The 17,901-nt window shown below is 57.4% G+C and overlaps 1 protein-coding gene across 8 annotated transcripts in view; it reads right to left on the minus strand.

Moving 5' to 3' along the window:
• The window catches only part of CASZ1 (castor zinc finger 1), a 183,652-nt gene that overhangs the window by 39,246 nt on the left and 126,505 nt on the right, over nt 1-17,901 (minus strand). For 7 of the 8 annotated variants that reach the window (XM_083802600.1, XM_083802602.1, XM_083802601.1 and 4 more), the window contains 3 exons: nt 10,334-10,903; nt 3,151-3,991; nt 879-947 (listed from right to left, as the gene is read on the minus strand). In XM_083802600.1, the coding sequence (XP_083658726.1) occupies nt 879-947; nt 3,151-3,991; nt 10,334-10,903 (1,480 nt within the window). Of the gene's footprint in view, nt 1-878; nt 948-3,150; nt 3,992-8,200; nt 8,487-10,333; nt 10,904-17,901 lie in introns of those variants that run through there. The other variant, XM_083802605.1, reaches the window with a different exon arrangement.

The raw sequence follows: 17,901 nt of genomic DNA on the forward strand, positions 1-17,901 counted from the left end.
GGGAGCTTCTGCAGATGCCAGCAAGGTGGGGAAGCACACTGCACGCTCCCCTCCCCGCTTGCTAGGAAGTGCCCGAGTGCTGACGGGAGCAAACCCTTCAGTTTTATCTCTAGAGAGAAGGGTTTGCTTGTTTCCCTACCGGTGTCTTTCGGTAAACAAGGGGCTTGCATGGCTAGACCCGTGGCAGGGGAGGATCCAGCAGGCCAGGAGCAGGGGCTGATGAGCGACAAAAGAGGCAGGGGTTGTGCAATAACCTCCTCTGTCCCTGGCGGCATTACTCTGTGCACCGCTGCAGCCTGGGCTCCCTCTCAGCATCGCTCATTCCTTGTCCAGAGCTGAGCTGAGGTGCCCCAGCCCGCACCTTGCTAACGGAGGGTTTCTCAAATAAAGGAGCCACGAAATATTCTGGGATAAATATCCCCCACTGATGCCGAGACCTGCCTAAACCCAGTTCACTCGTGGATTCCTCCCAGCCTGGGTTCTCAGGGGCGAGATGTTCTCTGCTTGCCTCCCGTGGGCACTGGACATGGCAGGGGGAAGAGGCAGGAGCTGGCACAGCAACGGGCACAGCCTGACAGCTAGGAGACGGCGCTCCCATTTACATCACGGGCTTCTGCAGGGAAACATTTTTCCACTATTTGTCACAACGTCTAACAGCTCTGGGGAGCCGAGCATGCTCTTGGCATGCCTGTACACCTCTCACAGCTACTGCTCTCCCAGGCAGGGGAACAGAGCGAGCACAGATGCCAGAGGGAAATGGAAGTGCCAAGGGCTGGTTTAAACACTTGGCCCAGATGGACAAGACCTCCTGTCTCCCCCCACCGCTCCACCCTCGTCCTTCCAGCCCTCTCCCCAAGAAAGTCCAGAGTTTTGCCTACCTGGCAATATACTTCTGGTAAATATTTACATCTTCGCTGACGGCTGGTTTGTCAGTGGGTAATCCGTTCCTAGTGAGAAACACACAGGGCAGAGCTGGTTAGCGGAGGGACAGGGCACAGCCGCGCTCCTGGTTTCACTCTCACACATCGAGGTAACTGGCTACCCACATGCGAACCTGGGATGGCCACGGGAAGACCAAGACCTCCCTGAGCACCCGGCGATACCGCCCGTATTTGCACAGATGAGGCATTTACGTACTTTAATCACTGAAAACAACCAAACAGCACCCAAATGCCAGATGAGCTTGGGTGACTAGGCACCGTTAGGAAGCAGACAGAAGTTGCATCCTCCTCTCCCTCTGCTCCTGCTCATGACAACTCTGCAGCCTGCTTTAACAAGGACACCTTTGCCCAAGGTTTGCTTGGAGTAAGATGAGCTCAGGGCATGTTCGTAGCATTAGATGGCAGAGTTACAACCCACGGCTGGGATATGAGTGTATGTGCGAGAGGGAGGGGTAATTCCTGCCAGGTTTTTGGGCCCAGGGGGGTCTGAAGGGGAAGGCAGGTCCCAGACAGCAGGTAGCACTTCCTCCACCAGCACAGTTAACGAGCTGCCTTCCTTTAGCTCAAAACCCTGTGTCTGGCAGGCCTGAAGGAGAAGGATCAGTGCCACTCCTGTGCTCCCACGTGTGATGAGGGGACCGGGGACAGCCAGGCTGCCCCCCAGGTCACCCCCCAGCCCCACCACCATGCCCCAGCCAAGGCAGTCCTGTGGCACGGGAGGAGGGATCACCATGGTGCTGCAAACCCCATCCGCAGGCGGCAGGAAATGAGCACGAGAAAGGAAATCAGACTGGGATCCCAGTGCAACGCGGAGGCAGACGAGCGGAGGCTCGCAGCCCCCGCGCACAGCTCGACGGTGGCCGCGGCGCAGCCGGCAGCTGAGCACCCTGGAGACTCGTCAGGCACAGAGCCCCTGGCCACGTCACCCATCACAACAAGGCACTGTGCCTACAGGAATATTTACAGCAGTGGTTTTTAGTAAGAGCAGTCGCTGCCTGCCATCTGGAGCACGTACCAGGTTCATCCTGAGCGGGGACCAGATGCGAACGGCAGTAATCCTTTACCCTCTGCCACAAACCCAACCCAAGGAGCCCCCACACCTGTCTGCAGGAGGCAGGGAGATGACTGCTCCACGGGGAGGGTGGGAAATGTGCGAGGGGCGATGCACACTTGCCTGAGTGCCAAGAGCAGCCACGTGAGGATTCAGCCCAAGTCCTCCCAACAGTAAGGACAAGCAAATCCAAACCACCAGAACAAAACAGGCAAGTGCCTCCCTCCCTGCTTGCAGCCTGACTTGGATAAATCAGAGGACTGTAAGATCGGAAGGGTCTATTAGGCAGAATTAGACCCTTTTTCAGGAGGCAGCACAGGTTTCAGGACCCCCACCAGCCCCGGTGCTCTCACCGCCCCTCGGCATTAATGCAGCATGGTGTTGTGTCTGTGCCCCTCGGTACACCACCAGCTTTCCTGCAGCTCCCACCTCTGGAAGCCAAGCTACAAAGGAAGCCAAGGTTTGGCAAGGCCTTTGGCTATCTCCATTCAGTCCACAGCATCACTGCAGAGATTGCCAGCAATGTATGTGTAGGAGGTTATTAGTGGTAATTAGGCTAATGAGTTTGCCCAGTCTGAGGGGTAATTGAATCACCTCTATTTGTGTAAGGAACAAGCAAATTGAGAAGACACAGGCCTGGTCCCACAAAAGTATGTATATGCCTAACTCCTATGAAAATTAATGGGAATTAGGCACTAAAATGTCTTCAGTGGTCTGGGATGCACAAAAGGCCCTATCTTGCCAACAGCCAGCAGAGTTTTGCCATCGAGTTAGATGGCAGCAAGGATCAGGTTCTCCTACAGCCATGGCTGGCTGCCTGGGGCACTGGAGGAAGAAGGAAGGAAGCAGTTACGATCTCGACCTCAGAGTGCTGACAGCACCACGTCCCCTTATCTGTCCTTTCAGCATACAACCCCAGGAGCTAGTGGGCTCTGGATTCATGGCTGTGACTGCAGAAGGCAGGCCACAGCCTCAGTGTAAACGAGACAAATGGAGATGTAAGGTTGACAGAGGAACAGACACGGAGCAAGCAGAAACAGCTCATTAACAGTGCAGCATTTATCACCACACCAGCCGTAATTTGGCCCTGATCCACACACAGGCTTTAGGCACGAACCCTCACTAATACGAAGCTAAGAACAGTGGGAGGACACTTACTTTACTGTAGAGACGGTTCCAGTTGTGATGGAGTCTGTCTTGGAGAAAGTTGACTTCAGGTACTCAGGAGTGTTGAATGGCAATGAGACGGACTGCTCTGGGCCGGCCACGGGCGTGCTGCTGGGGGTGCTGGCGAGGGGAGCAGGGGCCAGGCTGGGTGTCGGAGCTTTTACTGGAGTAAGCTTCTGAATGTTCCTCACGTCGTACTTGGACGGGCGGCCCACCTTGCCTGTCTTGAAGGCGATGGCTCCTCCCATATCTGGGCTTCCTTCTCCAGGCTTGAAGAGGTGCAAGTACTTAACGTTTTCTAGGTCGTACTTGGAGGCCTTCTTGTACGTGTTGCCGTTCTGTGGCCTGATGCTCTCACCCGTCTTCAGCTTCTGAATGAAGAAGTCGTATTTGGAGGCCCGCGACATCAGGCCCTGCATCTGGGAACTGCTTGGAGAGGGCAGCGGCAGGATGGTGGCTTTGGTCTCCGTCAGCAGGGAGGCATCTGGACCTGGCACCCGGATGGGCTGCGACAGCACTGAGGAACCTTCCTTGCCCAGCTTGGAGCCCAGCTCCTCAGATTTGGCCAAGTGCATGGGCCAAGAGAGCTGCTCTCCAGCCTTGAGCTTGCGGATGTACTCCTCGTACTTGGAGAAGCGGGCTCGTTTGCTCATGGCGTCCTCGCCGGAGAGAGAGGCCGCGGTGGCGGTGGCCTCTGAGGTAGCAGCGTTCAGCTTGTCGAAGCTGATCTTGCGGGCCAGCTCGTCCCGCATGTTCTGATCATCGTAGCCGAACATGCCCAGGAACTCATTCATGGTGGTGGCGGCATAGTCTCGCAGCGATGAAGCTTCCCCTACAGAGAACCAGAGGGAGAGAGTCACGCAAGGGGCTGATTTTTCTTCTTCTCCTCCTATACCAGCACTGGAAGCGGGGAGGGGGGGCAAGGGAAGAGGGGAACATGATCTACTGACGTTTGGCTCACTTGTTAGGTTTTACGACTCTTAAATTAATTTGTTTTAAAAAAAAAAAGTAATTAATACTGGGGTAAAATAAAAAGAGTTCATCAATGCCAGGAAAATCAATTTCCTAAATGTTCTAGCCGATGGCTTTTCAGTACATTAAACAAAGTTTCATAAATGTCTCTGCACTCTTGCCTTGGCCTAATATGAAGAAAAAGTAATTTTACTGGAAGTGAGACCAACGCCGATACGCCGGGGTTTGTGCGGTTCTGTCCTTGTGTGCGGGTGCACATGGACGGAGCTGGCGGAGGACAGGGGCAGGGGTGCCCACGGAGCGGGGCCGTGAGCGGTGGGGCCGGGCAGCCGGCGTGACACGGGGCACAGCGATGTGTGGGGTGCAGCAGGAGGGGTGCAGAAGGGAAGTGGCAGAGGTGGTGATGGATTAAGGCAGGGGCAGAGCGGCGAAGGCTACGTGCCTGAGCAGCACTGAGGAGCGGGGAAGGAGTGGGGAAGGGAAGGCAAGACAAAGACAGGGTCGTTCCCCACAGCCGTTGCAGTCCTTCCCCTCCCCGGCCATTCTGTGAGGTTTCTTTTCAGCCAGCTTGCTCCCTTCCTTCTCAGTCCCAATGACTGGGGAGCTCCTTGCCATGTCCCGAGGGGCAGCAGTTCAGCAAAGGCAAAGGAAACGCGCTGGCAGCATCCTGAGCAGCCAGGAACAGCTTCCAGTAAGAGAAGGAAAGGGAAAAGAAGTCCATGCAGGTGCAAAATGTATCCAAGCCTTCTCCCCACCAGGATTTGGGCTGGGGACAGGAGCCCCTGATGTGGGCTCCAGAGGGAGGGACAGCCTGTTCCTGCAGCATGGGGCAGGGAAGGCTGCTCTGCCGGGGGGCACAGGGAGGCTGAGCCAACACTGCCTGCCTCCGGTCTCCTCCTCCCTCCCCTGCTCCACCAGCAGCCTCCCAGGCCACCGGGAGGGGAAGAACACACATCTGGAGGTCACCCAATATCAGTGGAAAGGAGGAAATAAAGATCGCCCTGACGTGGCAGCTTGGACTCATTTAGGCTTCAGTCTGACACAGCGTTCCTCCTCCTCCTCCTCCTCCTCTCCCTCTTGCTCTCTCCTGCAGAGCAAAGATTTACTGTGTGCAGGAGTCCTTCAAACCTCCCTCGTCATCTTTTCCACTCCCTCCCTCGAGCTCCCAGGGGCAAGCAGGCTCCCACGGCCAGCACCAGCAGGTGCCTCGGCAGCAGGTGGAGGTTTGGGCACTGGGTCCAGAGCTCAAACCCAATCACTGCTGACTTGAAGCATGGTTGAAAAGGAAAGCATCAAGCCACAGAACTGGTCAATGGATCCAAAGCATGAGAACGGACCCCTAGGAGCTGGGATCTGACAACCTGGGACGCATTTACACGAGCACTTCTGCACACACCAGTCCCAGTCAGTGAGCAAAGCCACAGCTCAGCAGCCACCAGCTTGCATGAACCTGTGTCTGTGGGACTATGCGGAGGAAGAGGCTGCCTGAAACAGGCACTGAAACGTGCACAACCATGAGAGTCACATTCCTGAGTCAATACTTTTCCAAAGCCATAGAAATTATCCTTCACACACACATTTGATTTAATGAAATTAAACCATTCCGTCTTGCTTTCAGGTTGTTCTCTTTTCTACCTCTCCTCTCCTCTCCACCTCCATCTTAGTGTAACCCTATGAGCAATAAAGGTGATTAATCCCAAGAAATCCCTGATGGGTCTAACAAGTGTTACAAAAAGACTCCGTTTATGTTAAATCTGTGTCCTCTGTTCTGCTCTTCCTCTTTCTGGACCTGTACAAATCCCCCAGCCTCCTTCCCAATTCCTGACTTCCAAGCCCTGCACAGAAAACCCTAGCCAGCCTGGGCCAAACTGCAAGGGGAGAACGCCTACCACAGATGGGATCCGAAAGGAAATTCAACTATCAGGTGTGATTTTTGCTGGCTTTAACAGCTGCCTTGAGCAACAAGCCAGCCCTTTCCCTTCTTTCTCCTGATGTGCAGCACACAAGCCCCAGCACGTAGCTGGGACCCTCCCCAGTCCCACATCTCCAGTCGGTTCTGCAGATCCCAGTGCAGCTCAGGCCCCACAGATTTACAAACCCAGAGAAGATATTCAAGGAAGCCTAGCATTTTCTTCTAATACTGGGAAAAGCAAAATGCTGTAGGAGACCAGCTCCTTTCTAAATTTCTCTCTTCTGCACATTTGGTGTTGGAAAGCATCTTTGGTACCCATGTGGCTAGACCTCAGACAGTACAACTAGATGCACTACCCAAAACCACAAAGGAAGATGATTTTTCAGGTCTTTTTTTGAGCTTTACAAGGTCCACGCATAAGTTCGGGTTTCAGTACCCTCGATTTAACCCCTCATCCCCCAAACCAGCTTGCTTTCTGCCCCTCCGTTGCTCCAGTTTGGCTCTGGGTGACTGCAGCCCCCTGACTGCAACGCCCTCCCTGATGAGTGGTGCTGCAGGGAGCTCTGTGGTTCCTCACCCCGTTTGAGAGGGAGCCCTGGCCAGTTCCCCCTGCCCAGCGAGCACACCCTCACTCACCCAGCACGAGGCCACCAGCACATCCCCTAAAGCCACAACAACCCGCATTTGCTTGCAGGGTGGCTAGCCAGAGGGCTAGAGGCTCTCCTGGTGGAGGCACCTAGGGAAGGGCTCACCACGAAGAGGCTGAGACCCAGCCAACCCCTCACTGTCACCGACAGACAGCTCCCCCCGGACCCCCGGCAGGCAGAAGTGAGGCAGAAGGACAGCGGCTGGGAAACAAAATCCCTGCGCCAAGTGCGCAGCCCTCCCCCTGCGTCGCATTTTTTCTCTCCCCTTCTGTGTGATAACAAAAGGGCTCCCTCTCCCCTCGCTGCCGCTCTCCATTTGTGGGCATTGCCAAAGAGCAGAGATCCCCGTGTCTCGGAGCAGCTATCGTATCACAAAGGATCCGGAGCTAGCAAAAAAAAAAAAAAAAAAATAGGGGGGGGCTAAAAATAGCCTGCAGCAGCACACTATATATGGAAGGAAAAGCAAAACAGCCCAAATGGAGAGCAAGGTCTGGGTCCTGGGGGATGGGGCATCCCGGCTCTGTCCTGCAGTCTGCTTGGGAGGGGAAACGTGGAAATTCGGGGGCTGGAGAAACTGGCACTCGTCGTGCGTGTTCTCCCAAGCGGAGTCTCCCCAGGAAATTTTGGAGAGAAAGCCCTCCTTGCTGAGAGCAGGGCCAGCGTTCCCCTTCTGAGGGACGCAGCCAACAGGCTAAGAAAAGAAAGGAAAACTTTGCGAGCTTGCACAGGGGGAAGCTCCCGGTGACTGCTTTAGCCCAGTATGCGAGTAACGGGCAGAGAGAAGAGCATGGGATCGTGTAGGAAAATCTCCTGGGTATGCGTGCAGCAGCGAGGGGTTGTAGGAAGGGATCTCTGTCACAGCCTGCACGGGGAAGTCTGAATGCTATATATAAATGTGTGTGCAGCAGCACGGGTCAGTCAGGGAGCAGGAGAGGTGTGTGAATGAAGGAGGAAACGCATCTGCATGTCCAGGTCAGAGGCTGACACCCGTCTCCTGATGGACGCCAGCTTTGCAGCTCCTGAACAGCTTTCCCAGCTGATCGGGAGGGAGGAACATAAGGCAAGGCTCAGCACTGACTCCTCGGTCCCTTGTTTTCAATGGGTGGCTCAGGACAAGAAACAGGGGCCCCACATGTGCACCTTCTCCATGGTTATAGCCCATCTTATTTCAAGTAGGACGAGGATCACTCCCCCCAACCGACCAAGAAAGCCCCTCTAGATGCAGGATCTGGTTTCCTGCATGGCTGCTGCTTTTTGCCCAAAAAAAGCTGACCAAAAGCAGCAAAAGCCAAACTTTAAATGCAGCTGAGCCCTCTCGGCTCTGTGTCCTCAGAGAGCAACGGGCACCCAGAGCCTTCAAAGCTGGGTTCTGCCACAAGTCCCTCAAAGCCACACCGAGAGGGTGGGCAGAGCTGTGCTCCTCTCCCGGAAGCCTCCCACCGCCCCCCAAGGCACAGGAAAGAACTCCTCTGGGGCGCAGGCAGTCCCAAACCCCGTGGCAGTAATTTACCTTGCACCCAGTCACACCAAAGGGACTTGGTGGTGAACAGCTTCGAGTCCATTTTCTGGTGCACAGCTTCTGAAGAGGAGAACTTTGTCCCCTCCAACACAAGAGAGGCTTCGCTCTGTGCTTTCCAGGGAAATGTCACCATCGACGTTAGCACCGGGCTTCTCGAAACACATGCTCAAGACCTAGCAGCACGTCCCTTTGCCAGGCAAAACCTAAATGGGGTAAACCTGACCCTGCACCTGCCACTACCTGCCCTAAATATAAACGAGCCTCCAGCCCCCCATGACTGCTTACACATTTTTGTGTAATCCCCTGACAATACAGCCCTAGAAAAGCATTTTACTGAGAACTCCTACCTGACAAGAGACCTCTTCTTTTTCATTTTCCACAGGTTGACAACATATTTTTACAGCCTAGGTTCCCCTCCTTTTAGTTTTCGTGGCAAAGAAAAGCTGCAAATGCGGGCTAAAGGGAATTAAAACAAACTGAAAACTGAGTCCAGGCACAATCACCTTGTGTCTGGGAACGACAAGGGCTTTCCTATCAAAGGAAACTGAAGGTCACACTTTTCCTCATTGATCTTGCAATGTTTGTTAATTACTCTGTCACTGATGTGGCGAAGGATAATTAAACAGCTCTGTTTATATCTTATATGCATAATTATGTGCGCTGCCACTGAACTCGTGAAGACTAGAGAATGTGCCTCTCCAGAAGGGGAACGGACAGACGGAGATGAGTTTCGGCTGCATTATTAACAGGAGGAGGAAAACACGGGCACACACAAAAGGAGGAAAGTTTGATGGATTCACAAAGTGCTGGGATCAGGGGAGGGGTGTGCGCAGGTGGAGCAGATTAGGGGGAGATCTTTCAATTACGGCTCCAACCCAGCTGAGTGACAAATCAGGGGGAGGGAGCTGCTCTGCCCGAATAGCAAGCATTCAATCTGCCCTAAGCTTTTACCGGGGCTTAGCGTTCATATGGCCCCCAAAAATCAATCTGGGGGGACCTGGGTATCAGAAAATGAGCAAGAAACTCAGCTGGGGCTTTCCCCGGTAGCTCTTGCTGATTTCAGCTTTTGAACGAGCCACAGAAAAAAAAAAGCAGGAGCTATTTGAAAATAAGAAATGCGCACACAGCCTGGGGGAAAACCGGCAACCGCGCGCGAGTCAGCATCCAGCCCAGAGCGGGCGGTGCTGGAGCCGGGGCTGCGTGCTGGACGTCTCTGTTACAGGCTGCTATTTGATGCCAAGAAAGGGGAATTTGGGTAAAACCAGGGGATGATGAAGGAAGGAGAAGAAGAAAGTTAGCACTACATAGGAGCTTGCTCCACACTTGCTGATGGTAGCACAGCCCCGAGCAGCTCAGGGTGAGAGCTGAGGCTCAGCACTGCCTGACTGCCAGGGATTTAAGGACACGGCGTCCATGCACAGGGGGGTGCAGACACCCTGGGTTTGCTCTGGCACACCCTGGCTGTCACATCCTGCAACGCTGGCCCCGTCCAATAAAGACAGGAGAAATGGGAATGCTGGTGAGGATGGCTCCCGGCTCTGCAGGCAGCCCCACGGCAGCGTGCACCGTGCCGAGATGCAGGATGAATTCAGGTGTCCTCCGTCCCTCAGATCCCACAGCCAGCTCTCGGCTCAGGGTCAATCACTGCTGTGCAAGGCGCAACCGGTGGGCACGAGTGTGTTTACACACCCTGCCCACACCGTACAGCCAGGGTGCGTGTGAACACGTTGCAGAATCCACCAGGGATTTGCCATGAGGGCACAATTTCATTTTATTTTTTCCATGCAGAAAAATATGACCAGGAAACAACACACAACGCAGTTATCCCCATGTGAATTGCATGAAGGAGTCTAGGGAAGGAGACCTACTCTACCACGGGATCTACAGTCTGGGAAGAGTCACCCAGACACGTCCACCCTGCGCACACCCCGCTGAGGAAGGGCACTGAGCAAACTGGGCACGGTCCCAAGAGGAAACACGCAGCAGGGAGGCAGGCATCTGCTGGGGGATTCGGGATCCTCCACCCCTCTCCTCCAGCCAGCAGGTACCCAGCAGTTCAGCCTCTTCCCCAGAACACGCAGCCGAGGAGCTGCCCCGCGCAGGGGTGGGTGGCAGGGGGCTTACCTGAGGCTGTTCCTGCCCCCAGCTTGGAGGCCGCCTCGCCGCTGGAGGCCCGGTAGGCATCGTCCTTGGAGGCCGTCCCGTCGGAGTCCCTGTCGTCCAGGAAGGCGCCATCCTGAGAGCCCCTCAGCGCGTCCGCCTCGTCCCCGTTGTCTTCCTCATCGCTGCAGCCCTTGGGCTGCACCATGTAAACCCCTTCGGGGGGCACCTCCGCGCTCTCGGCGCCCTTACACTCCTTGCCCTCGGCCCGCCCCAGCAAGGGCTCCTCGTTGTACTCCCCGTTCACCCACTTCTCGATCACCTCCCTCCTCTTGTCCTCCTCGATCTTCTGCACGCGGCTGAGTCCGTCCGAAAACTCAGTCCCCGGCTCCTTGGTCCCGGGCTGAGGCAGGTCCTTGTTGCTGCTCTCCCGCTGCGGCCCCTTGTCCGCGCGTGCCTGCTCGGCTCCCCCGTGGTCGAAGACGACCTGGCGGCTCAGCTTGGCACAGATTGCATTTAGCTTCAGGCCGCCTTTGCGCTTGGCAGCCATTGTGGGTTTTCCTGAGGTTGCGTCAGTGCATATAGTTCTTTCAGCTGGAAAGAGAGAGGGGGAAGAAGCGAGGAAGGGCATTAGAGGGATCGGGACATCCGGAACCCAAGCAGCAAATGGCTGCTCCCAACCCGGCGCCGTCGCGCGTGGCCGCGGCCGTGCTGTGAAGGGTGGGACTGCCACCTCTTCCTAAGCGCCGAGCCCCCAACCTGCCCGTCCCAACGGAGGCCGCCGGCCTCAAGGCAGAGGCAGGCGTTTATGCTGGGACTGAACTGGGCCCAAAAGGCCCCCAACACCACAGGCAGGTGAGCGTAGTGCGGCCCAGCCATCACGCCTGCCTTGGAGGACATGGTGCTGCCTCCTTCAAACCACAGCACCTGCCTCAAGCCCCCGTCTCCATCCCCCAAATGACACCAGGCAGCAACTGCACCCCAACACCTGGGGCAGGGAACAGCCTCCCAGTCTAACCCTAGGGATGGTGAGGAGCTCACTTCATGGGCTCAGAGAAGAGAACCAGTACTGAGCAGGGAGAACCAGTAGGGATGATGGGAGCACTGGGAAGTGCCCGTGCTGCAGCCCCAGCCTGGTGTGTGGCAGCCAAGTGGGAGAAAATCGCCCGGGGCTGGCATCAGTTGATCAGGCCCCTTTGCTCCCTCTGCTCTCACACACACAGGAAATTCTGCTCTCGCACTTCCCAGCACAATCAGCTAATTAGTGTGGGTTTGTTATTTTAATGTAGTTTATTCATATGTGACAGCTAGTAAAGGAGGGGTAAGAGAAAGTGGGGGGAGAAAGGAAGAAGGTAAGGTCTTAACTTCAAGGTCACGGAGAATCTTGAACTAAATGGTCCCTATCACGGAGTCACTTGCATAATTATTGCACCAACAATTAGCAAGGCTCAATCACAAATAAAAGCAAAACCCTGATTCTAAAGTAGCTGCGCTGTCTCATTTCTCTTTTTATTTACGGTCCCCGCAAGAGGCACGCAGACTGGGAGGGGTTAAAGGCCCCAAGGCAAGAGCCGGGCCTTGCAGCCGGGCCCTCCCCGCCCGGTGCCACCACAGACCCCACTCTGTGTCCCCGGGCTCAGGAAGAGCACCCCTGAAGTGCTGGGGACACACATCCCACTGGGCACATCGCTGGACGTGTCCCCAGGCTGTGCTCTCGGACAGCGTGTCCGGCTGGAAGAGGGACCTGTCCCACGGGACCGAGACGGGGAGTCCCTCGTGGCCACTCAGCCGGCACCTCCCTGTCACAGCCCGGAGGTGCAGCTCCACAGGAGTGCACCGAGATTAATCAGACCCCCTACAATGCATCCAGAAGCCATCGTGACAGCCCCTAATCCCATAACATGACAGCCCAATACAAACAGACTGAAACTTTAGACCTGCTGTCCAAGAGCCAGAGAGTGGCTGCTTAGCGTAAACTCCTGACAGCTTCAGACACGCTTCCCTGTCAAGGACTGCAAGGAAAATACCTCCCCACCCCCCAACAAACCTATCAGCCCCCCATAAAAAGCGAGGCAAAATGTGCTCCTACCCATTCCAATGGTGTTCCCCCCCTGACACCGAGCCCCCCATGCCCTCGTGCTTTCAGGCAGGGAAAGCACCTGCCTCCCCCGAGGGCATCCCTGCCCCTCCAGGAACGGGAGCTGGAGCTGAGCTGCTCCCAAGCCACGTGCGTGCACCAGCAGCAAGCGTGGAGCCACACACGGTCGGGTTAAAGCCTCCCCTCTCCCCAAATCACCCCCCCGTACACCTTCCCACGCGCCTCCTTTCACACATCCCCCCGCCCCGCACGCAGCCCTCGCGCGTACAGATGGGCACCGGCAGGCGCCCGTAACGCCGCCGAAGCCTCTGCGCGTTGGCACCTTCCCTTCCCATCACATTCCCGCTCTATTTAGGGCAGAAAGCGCAGGCCGATCCCGTGCGCCATGGGTACCACGTTGGGACTCTGCGGAGGCTGCTGCGAGCTCCAGCTGGAGCCCGGCCAGGACCCCGAGGGCTCGTGCTGGGGGGCTCGGCGAGGGGCCAGCGAGCCTCGCTGGGTGCAGGTGGCCGGGGTCGGGGCAGCCGCTGGCCCCGTTCCTGCCCGGTGCTTCCCCATCCCTGTTCCCACGACAGCCGGTGAGGATCAGCCCCGCTCGCAGCTGGGGTGACGGGGAGGGAGGCACGCAGCAACCCACTGCCCCCCGCCCCGCGGCGACGGCAGGTCCCATTATTCTGGTCTGGAGGTGAGCAGCCAAGTGCGTGCACCAGACGGCAAATGAATATATAAATATTTATTCAAAGGAAGAGGGGAACAGACGTTCCCGAGGCTGCACTTGCTGCGTACGCAGCAGCTACAGGGAGCCTGCAACTTGTCTTCCATTCCTGGCCCCGCTGCTCCTGCACCCCGGCCTCGCCCCTCCGGCACCCGGCTCCTGCCCTTCCCTCCGCACCTCTCCTGCCCCCTCTCCCTTCTCCTCCCCAGGTGGGGTTTCTTTGAGGACGGCGATGCTCTTCTTTAACGTTTCGGGCATCTTTTCCTAAAGCCTATGTTAAAACTAAAGCAAGCTCAGAAAACTCCCCTTCCCCCTAACCTATGAAAGCAGCCCTCCCAGAGACCTTCCCGGGACAGGACGTGCTCTGGGGCAGCAGGACTCCATCCCGTGTATATCTCCATCCCACCTGTGCACGTATGACCGCAGGGAATCACAACTCCCAGCTTCTTCTGCCAACTTTGCAACCAGCTCTCGGCAAGCCCAGACGCATCGCTTTATCTTTCCATCCCCTATTTCTTTGTCTCTGGAGCAGGAGGGACATTCACGACCTCAGCATTTCTGTTCCCCTCTTTTGGCCTGATAAACTTAAAGGGAGAAGGGGAACCCTGCTTGCAGGGAACTGCTGGAGATGGCCCTGGAGGGACTAGAGCATCTGTGCCCAGGTGGTGGGCATGGGGTAGGGGTGCTGCAGGGGGACCCTGTGCCTGCCCGGGGTCGGGGCTGCCAGGCAGAGGGACCCTGGAGCCGTGGGGTCCCTGCCCCGGCCCCGCTCCCCACCCCACATCACCCCCACATCACCCCCTGTCTGCACGGCACTGTTTAAAGATTCCCGGCTAAGTAAACATCCCCCTTCATTTTCTTCTTCCCAATAGAAATGTTTTGATTTCGCATCAATCTGAGGAAGCCGTTTATAACCTGAGCCTGTCACGGGGACTTTTCATCTCTGCCCGGGACAAACTCTCCCACATGCTCTATTTACACTGAGCACTTCCTCGGAAAACAATGCCACCGGCAGCGTACCCCGCCGGCCCCACACCCTGCCAGCAGGCACCGGCTGCCCCACGCTGGTGAATGTCCCTCGGGGACAAGGCCTGGCGCTCGGGGACAACCGTGTCCCCCGCAGAGGGCACAGAGGGCCCCGGCGCGTGGCAGCGGACCGAGAGGCTGGCACGGGTGGAGGAGAGGGTTGGGTGGTGTGGGCAGAGCCCGGGGGGGCTGGGGACCCCCCTGGATGGGCCGGGGGCTGAGGAGGGGCAGGGCAGGAGGGGCGAGGGCCCGTGCCATGGGATGGGGGCGCTGGCTGGGGAGGGCCGGCACGCTGGCACTTCAGAGGGCCGGGCGCGTTGAACAGATGGAGCTTTCATATTCTTATTGAAGAGTTTTCAGCCCAGCTGAGCAGCTCCGTTCAGGAGGGAGGTCCCAGCGCCAGCTTTCCAGGAGCTGCAAGCTCTCATTCGATTAATTATTAACGGCATTATTTGGGGCGGGGAGGGGGAGGGAAGGAGGGCCGTTGCGCTGCGCGGGGCCTTTTCTTTTTTAACCGCTGTGGTACGAGCCTGACTGGAGAGCCCCAGGCGGGGCAGGAGGCATGGCCCTCAGACAGAGCCCGGCGCGTGTCCCACAAATAACGCCCTGTGCCCCCAAATCCCAGCGGGGCAGGCAGCCGAAGGTGCAGCCCCTGCGGCAAACACCTCCCCTCCAGCCCAGGCTGGGCCGGGGCACAGGCAGCAGCAGCCCCGGCCTGGCCCACGCCGTGTGGGAGTGGATGCAGCGTGTGTATTTTCCCCTCTCCGGTTTATCAATAAAACATTTTATTGCTTTTAGCTCAGGAAATGACCTTGGGTTAGTGGATGCTGTCTCTCCTGCCTGGCCTTGGGGAGTTCGCAGAGGCTCTTTAACGACCTGCACGCACGGGGCCCACCCGCGCACCGGCGGCGTGGAGCCGGGGAAAGCCCCGGGTGTGGAGCTGGACCCGGCGGGCTCCGGCTCTGCTCTGGGCAGGAGCAGGAGGAGAACGCAGCCACGGGAGGAGAAGTGCAACAGCCGTAAGGGTGTCCTCGCTGCAGTCCTACCAACTGTGCTCCCTGCCTCCCCCGAGCCGTCAGGGCTCTCCCTGCACACCCCAGCCATCAGCTGGGGGGGAAAAGCTGGGGACTCTGCCCTGTGCCTGCCACGGTGCGGTATGAATGCATTCAGCATGCCCAACCTTCTGCCTGCAGCACTGGCATCTCCAGCCACGCATCAGTCCCCTTTTCTCCCCATTTCCTACTCCAGAGCCTGGCATAGAAGGCTGGAGGCCAGACACGGCTCCCCTCAGCAAGCCTGCCCTGCTCCCCTTGGCTCAACCTGCTCAGCTGCAGCGTTTAGCCAGAATTGTGGTAAGGGGCAAAGAGAAGTAGAGAAACCAGTGACCAAGGGCAGAGGGTCCTCGGGCAGGGGCAGGATGGCAGCTCCAGCACTGCTGGAGCTCTCCCGAGCCAGAGACAAGTCCCCAAAGCCTGCAAGGGCACTACAGCCAGTGGCACACCCCAATGGGCAACGTCCCCACCAGCACGAGCCTGGCTTTCCAGCCTCGTCCCCTCCCAGTGTCCCCAGTTCAGAGGTCCCCGTCCTGCCCCAGCTCTTCTGGTGCCCCACGTGGATGCAAACCCTCCCAGTGCCGGAGCTGTGCTGGTGTCAGCCCACGTGAGCCCTGGCCCCAGCACGCTGCCACCCCCCGTGCCCGCTCCCTGCAGCCGCGTCCGCCTCGAGAGCGAGCCCTAAAGTGTTAACGGCGATTGGTGAAATGGCACAGCAGATTGCTACAATAAATAATTTACTGATATTTATAAATATTCAAATCAGCAGGCTTCAGAAATTGAAAGGGGGGGCTGAGCCGACGGGGAGGGGAGTGTGTGTGTGTGTGTGTGTGTGTGTGTGTGGAGGGGGGGAGCTGACATTAATTCCCAGGCTCTCCAAATTCATTTGAGAACTGTTTCTCATTTCAAACAAATATTAAATCTTTTGGTGTCAGGCCTCCAAAATCAAGCACCGAACAGAAAGTCACCGCCCTCGCGGTGGCTGATGCCGTGCCTGCCACAGGGCCGGGTGACCAGGGGGCAGCGGCGAGGAGCCCACCCGGCCCCATCTGCGCCCCAACACCAGCCGCGGGAGGAATTGCCATTGCTGCCACCTACAATACCTTTTCTTTCCATTTTCTAAATCCCACGGGAAAGCAAGGGCTCAGCACAGGAGCCGTGAAGGTGTTGCCAGGACTCCTGGAAGCCCTGCAGCAGGAGGACCCTGCAGCAAGAGGACCCTGCAGTCCAGGCTCCTGGCTTTTGCTCCTTGCTCTGGAAGGGAATTCGATTTCAGAGGCTGAAGCAGGCGGTTAAAAGCCAGGAGCCCTGGCTGCCAGCCTGGTTTTCAGGCACGGTGTCACCGAAGGTCTCCCCAGCCTTCTGTGCCTTCGTTTTCCCATGCAGAGGAGGAGGAATGGGGGCGATGACCCACCTGGCTGAACCCCGCAACGCTTACCCGGTGCTTTGAGGTCTGCCTGGCAGCTCTCTACTCCCGCACCGCTACTAACCGAGCCTCTTCCACCCCCGAGCATCCCACTGACCCCCGAGATGGCCGCGGGAGATGATCCCGCATCCTCCCCTGGACCACCCCACCGGTAACGCCAGGCTCCAGCATGGGGCGAATTTCCCCCAGATGAGTAATGGCTTTTCTAATGCACGGGCAGGCTGTCAGCTTCCCTACTCCCAGTGTTTTATGGGTTTAACTGAACGGCTCTGAACTCCCTAGTAAGAAATAAAGTTATCCCTCAGCGTCCCTTCTAAACATTTCACTCAGTGCAAACGGTGTTTAAGAAAAATGAGGACATATTTCTTCTTAAGGATGCAGTATCCCCCTTCAGAGGCCTAATTTATGCCATATATCACTGGCCAGGGAGAGGAAGGCAGCACAGACCTCACACTAGGAGCGAGCTGGCCCGAGCGCAGCCCCGGCGCTGCTGCAGTGGTGCAAGGGGCTGCGGCTCAAGCGCTCCCGAGCCCGCAGGGGAGCAGAGCCCGCAGCGGGCAGGACGGACGCCCGCCACGGCTGCTCGGTGGGGCTGCCGGCTCCCCGCCGCCCTCTGGCTCTGCTGCCGCTCGCCCGGCTCTTCGCAGGCATTCGGCACAGCTGGCGGGGAAAGCGGCTCAGCTGCGAGCAGAGACGGGGCTAATCCTCGCTCGCAGCTCTTTAGGAACGCGCGCCTCAACCTCTTCCCCAGCAGATCGCAGAACCCAGCCTGAATGCGCATTGATCTCACCGGCCCCCAGCTCCGAGAGCCCGCGCCGGTGCTGCCGCTCGTCCCCGGGCACCGACAGCAGCGCCATGTCCCTGCCTGTCCCTGCCTGTCCCTTCCCCTTCTGCCCCCGTCCCGCCGGGTCTCCGCAGCCCTGCAGCTTTCGGAGCTTTGGCCCAACTCAGCGGGCCCAGCACCTCGCTGCCAGCTCTCGGTGCTGCTGCAATTCACGTGGTGGCGGGGGGACAGCACCGCTGCGGGACGGCTGGACGCGCTTTCAGAAGTGTCTTGTAGCCAAGCCCGCAGTGCATCTGTCAATGCTGAAACGTTTCGAGAGTTTCCTGCTCTTGGTGCCACAAAACCTGTCCTCAGCAGCAACGAGGACGCTCCCTGGGAGCTTTCTGTCCTCGGAGTCCTTTAGGTAACACTGAGCCAAGAGGATCAGCTTTGCTGGTCCAGTTTCTCCTCCTTGCCTTATTTATTTATTATTAATTTTTTTTAGTCCAGTT

This window comes from Anser anser (assembly GCF_964211835.1).
Source record: "Anser anser genome assembly, chromosome: 17".
NCBI lineage: Eukaryota > Metazoa > Chordata > Aves > Anseriformes > Anatidae > Anser > Anser anser.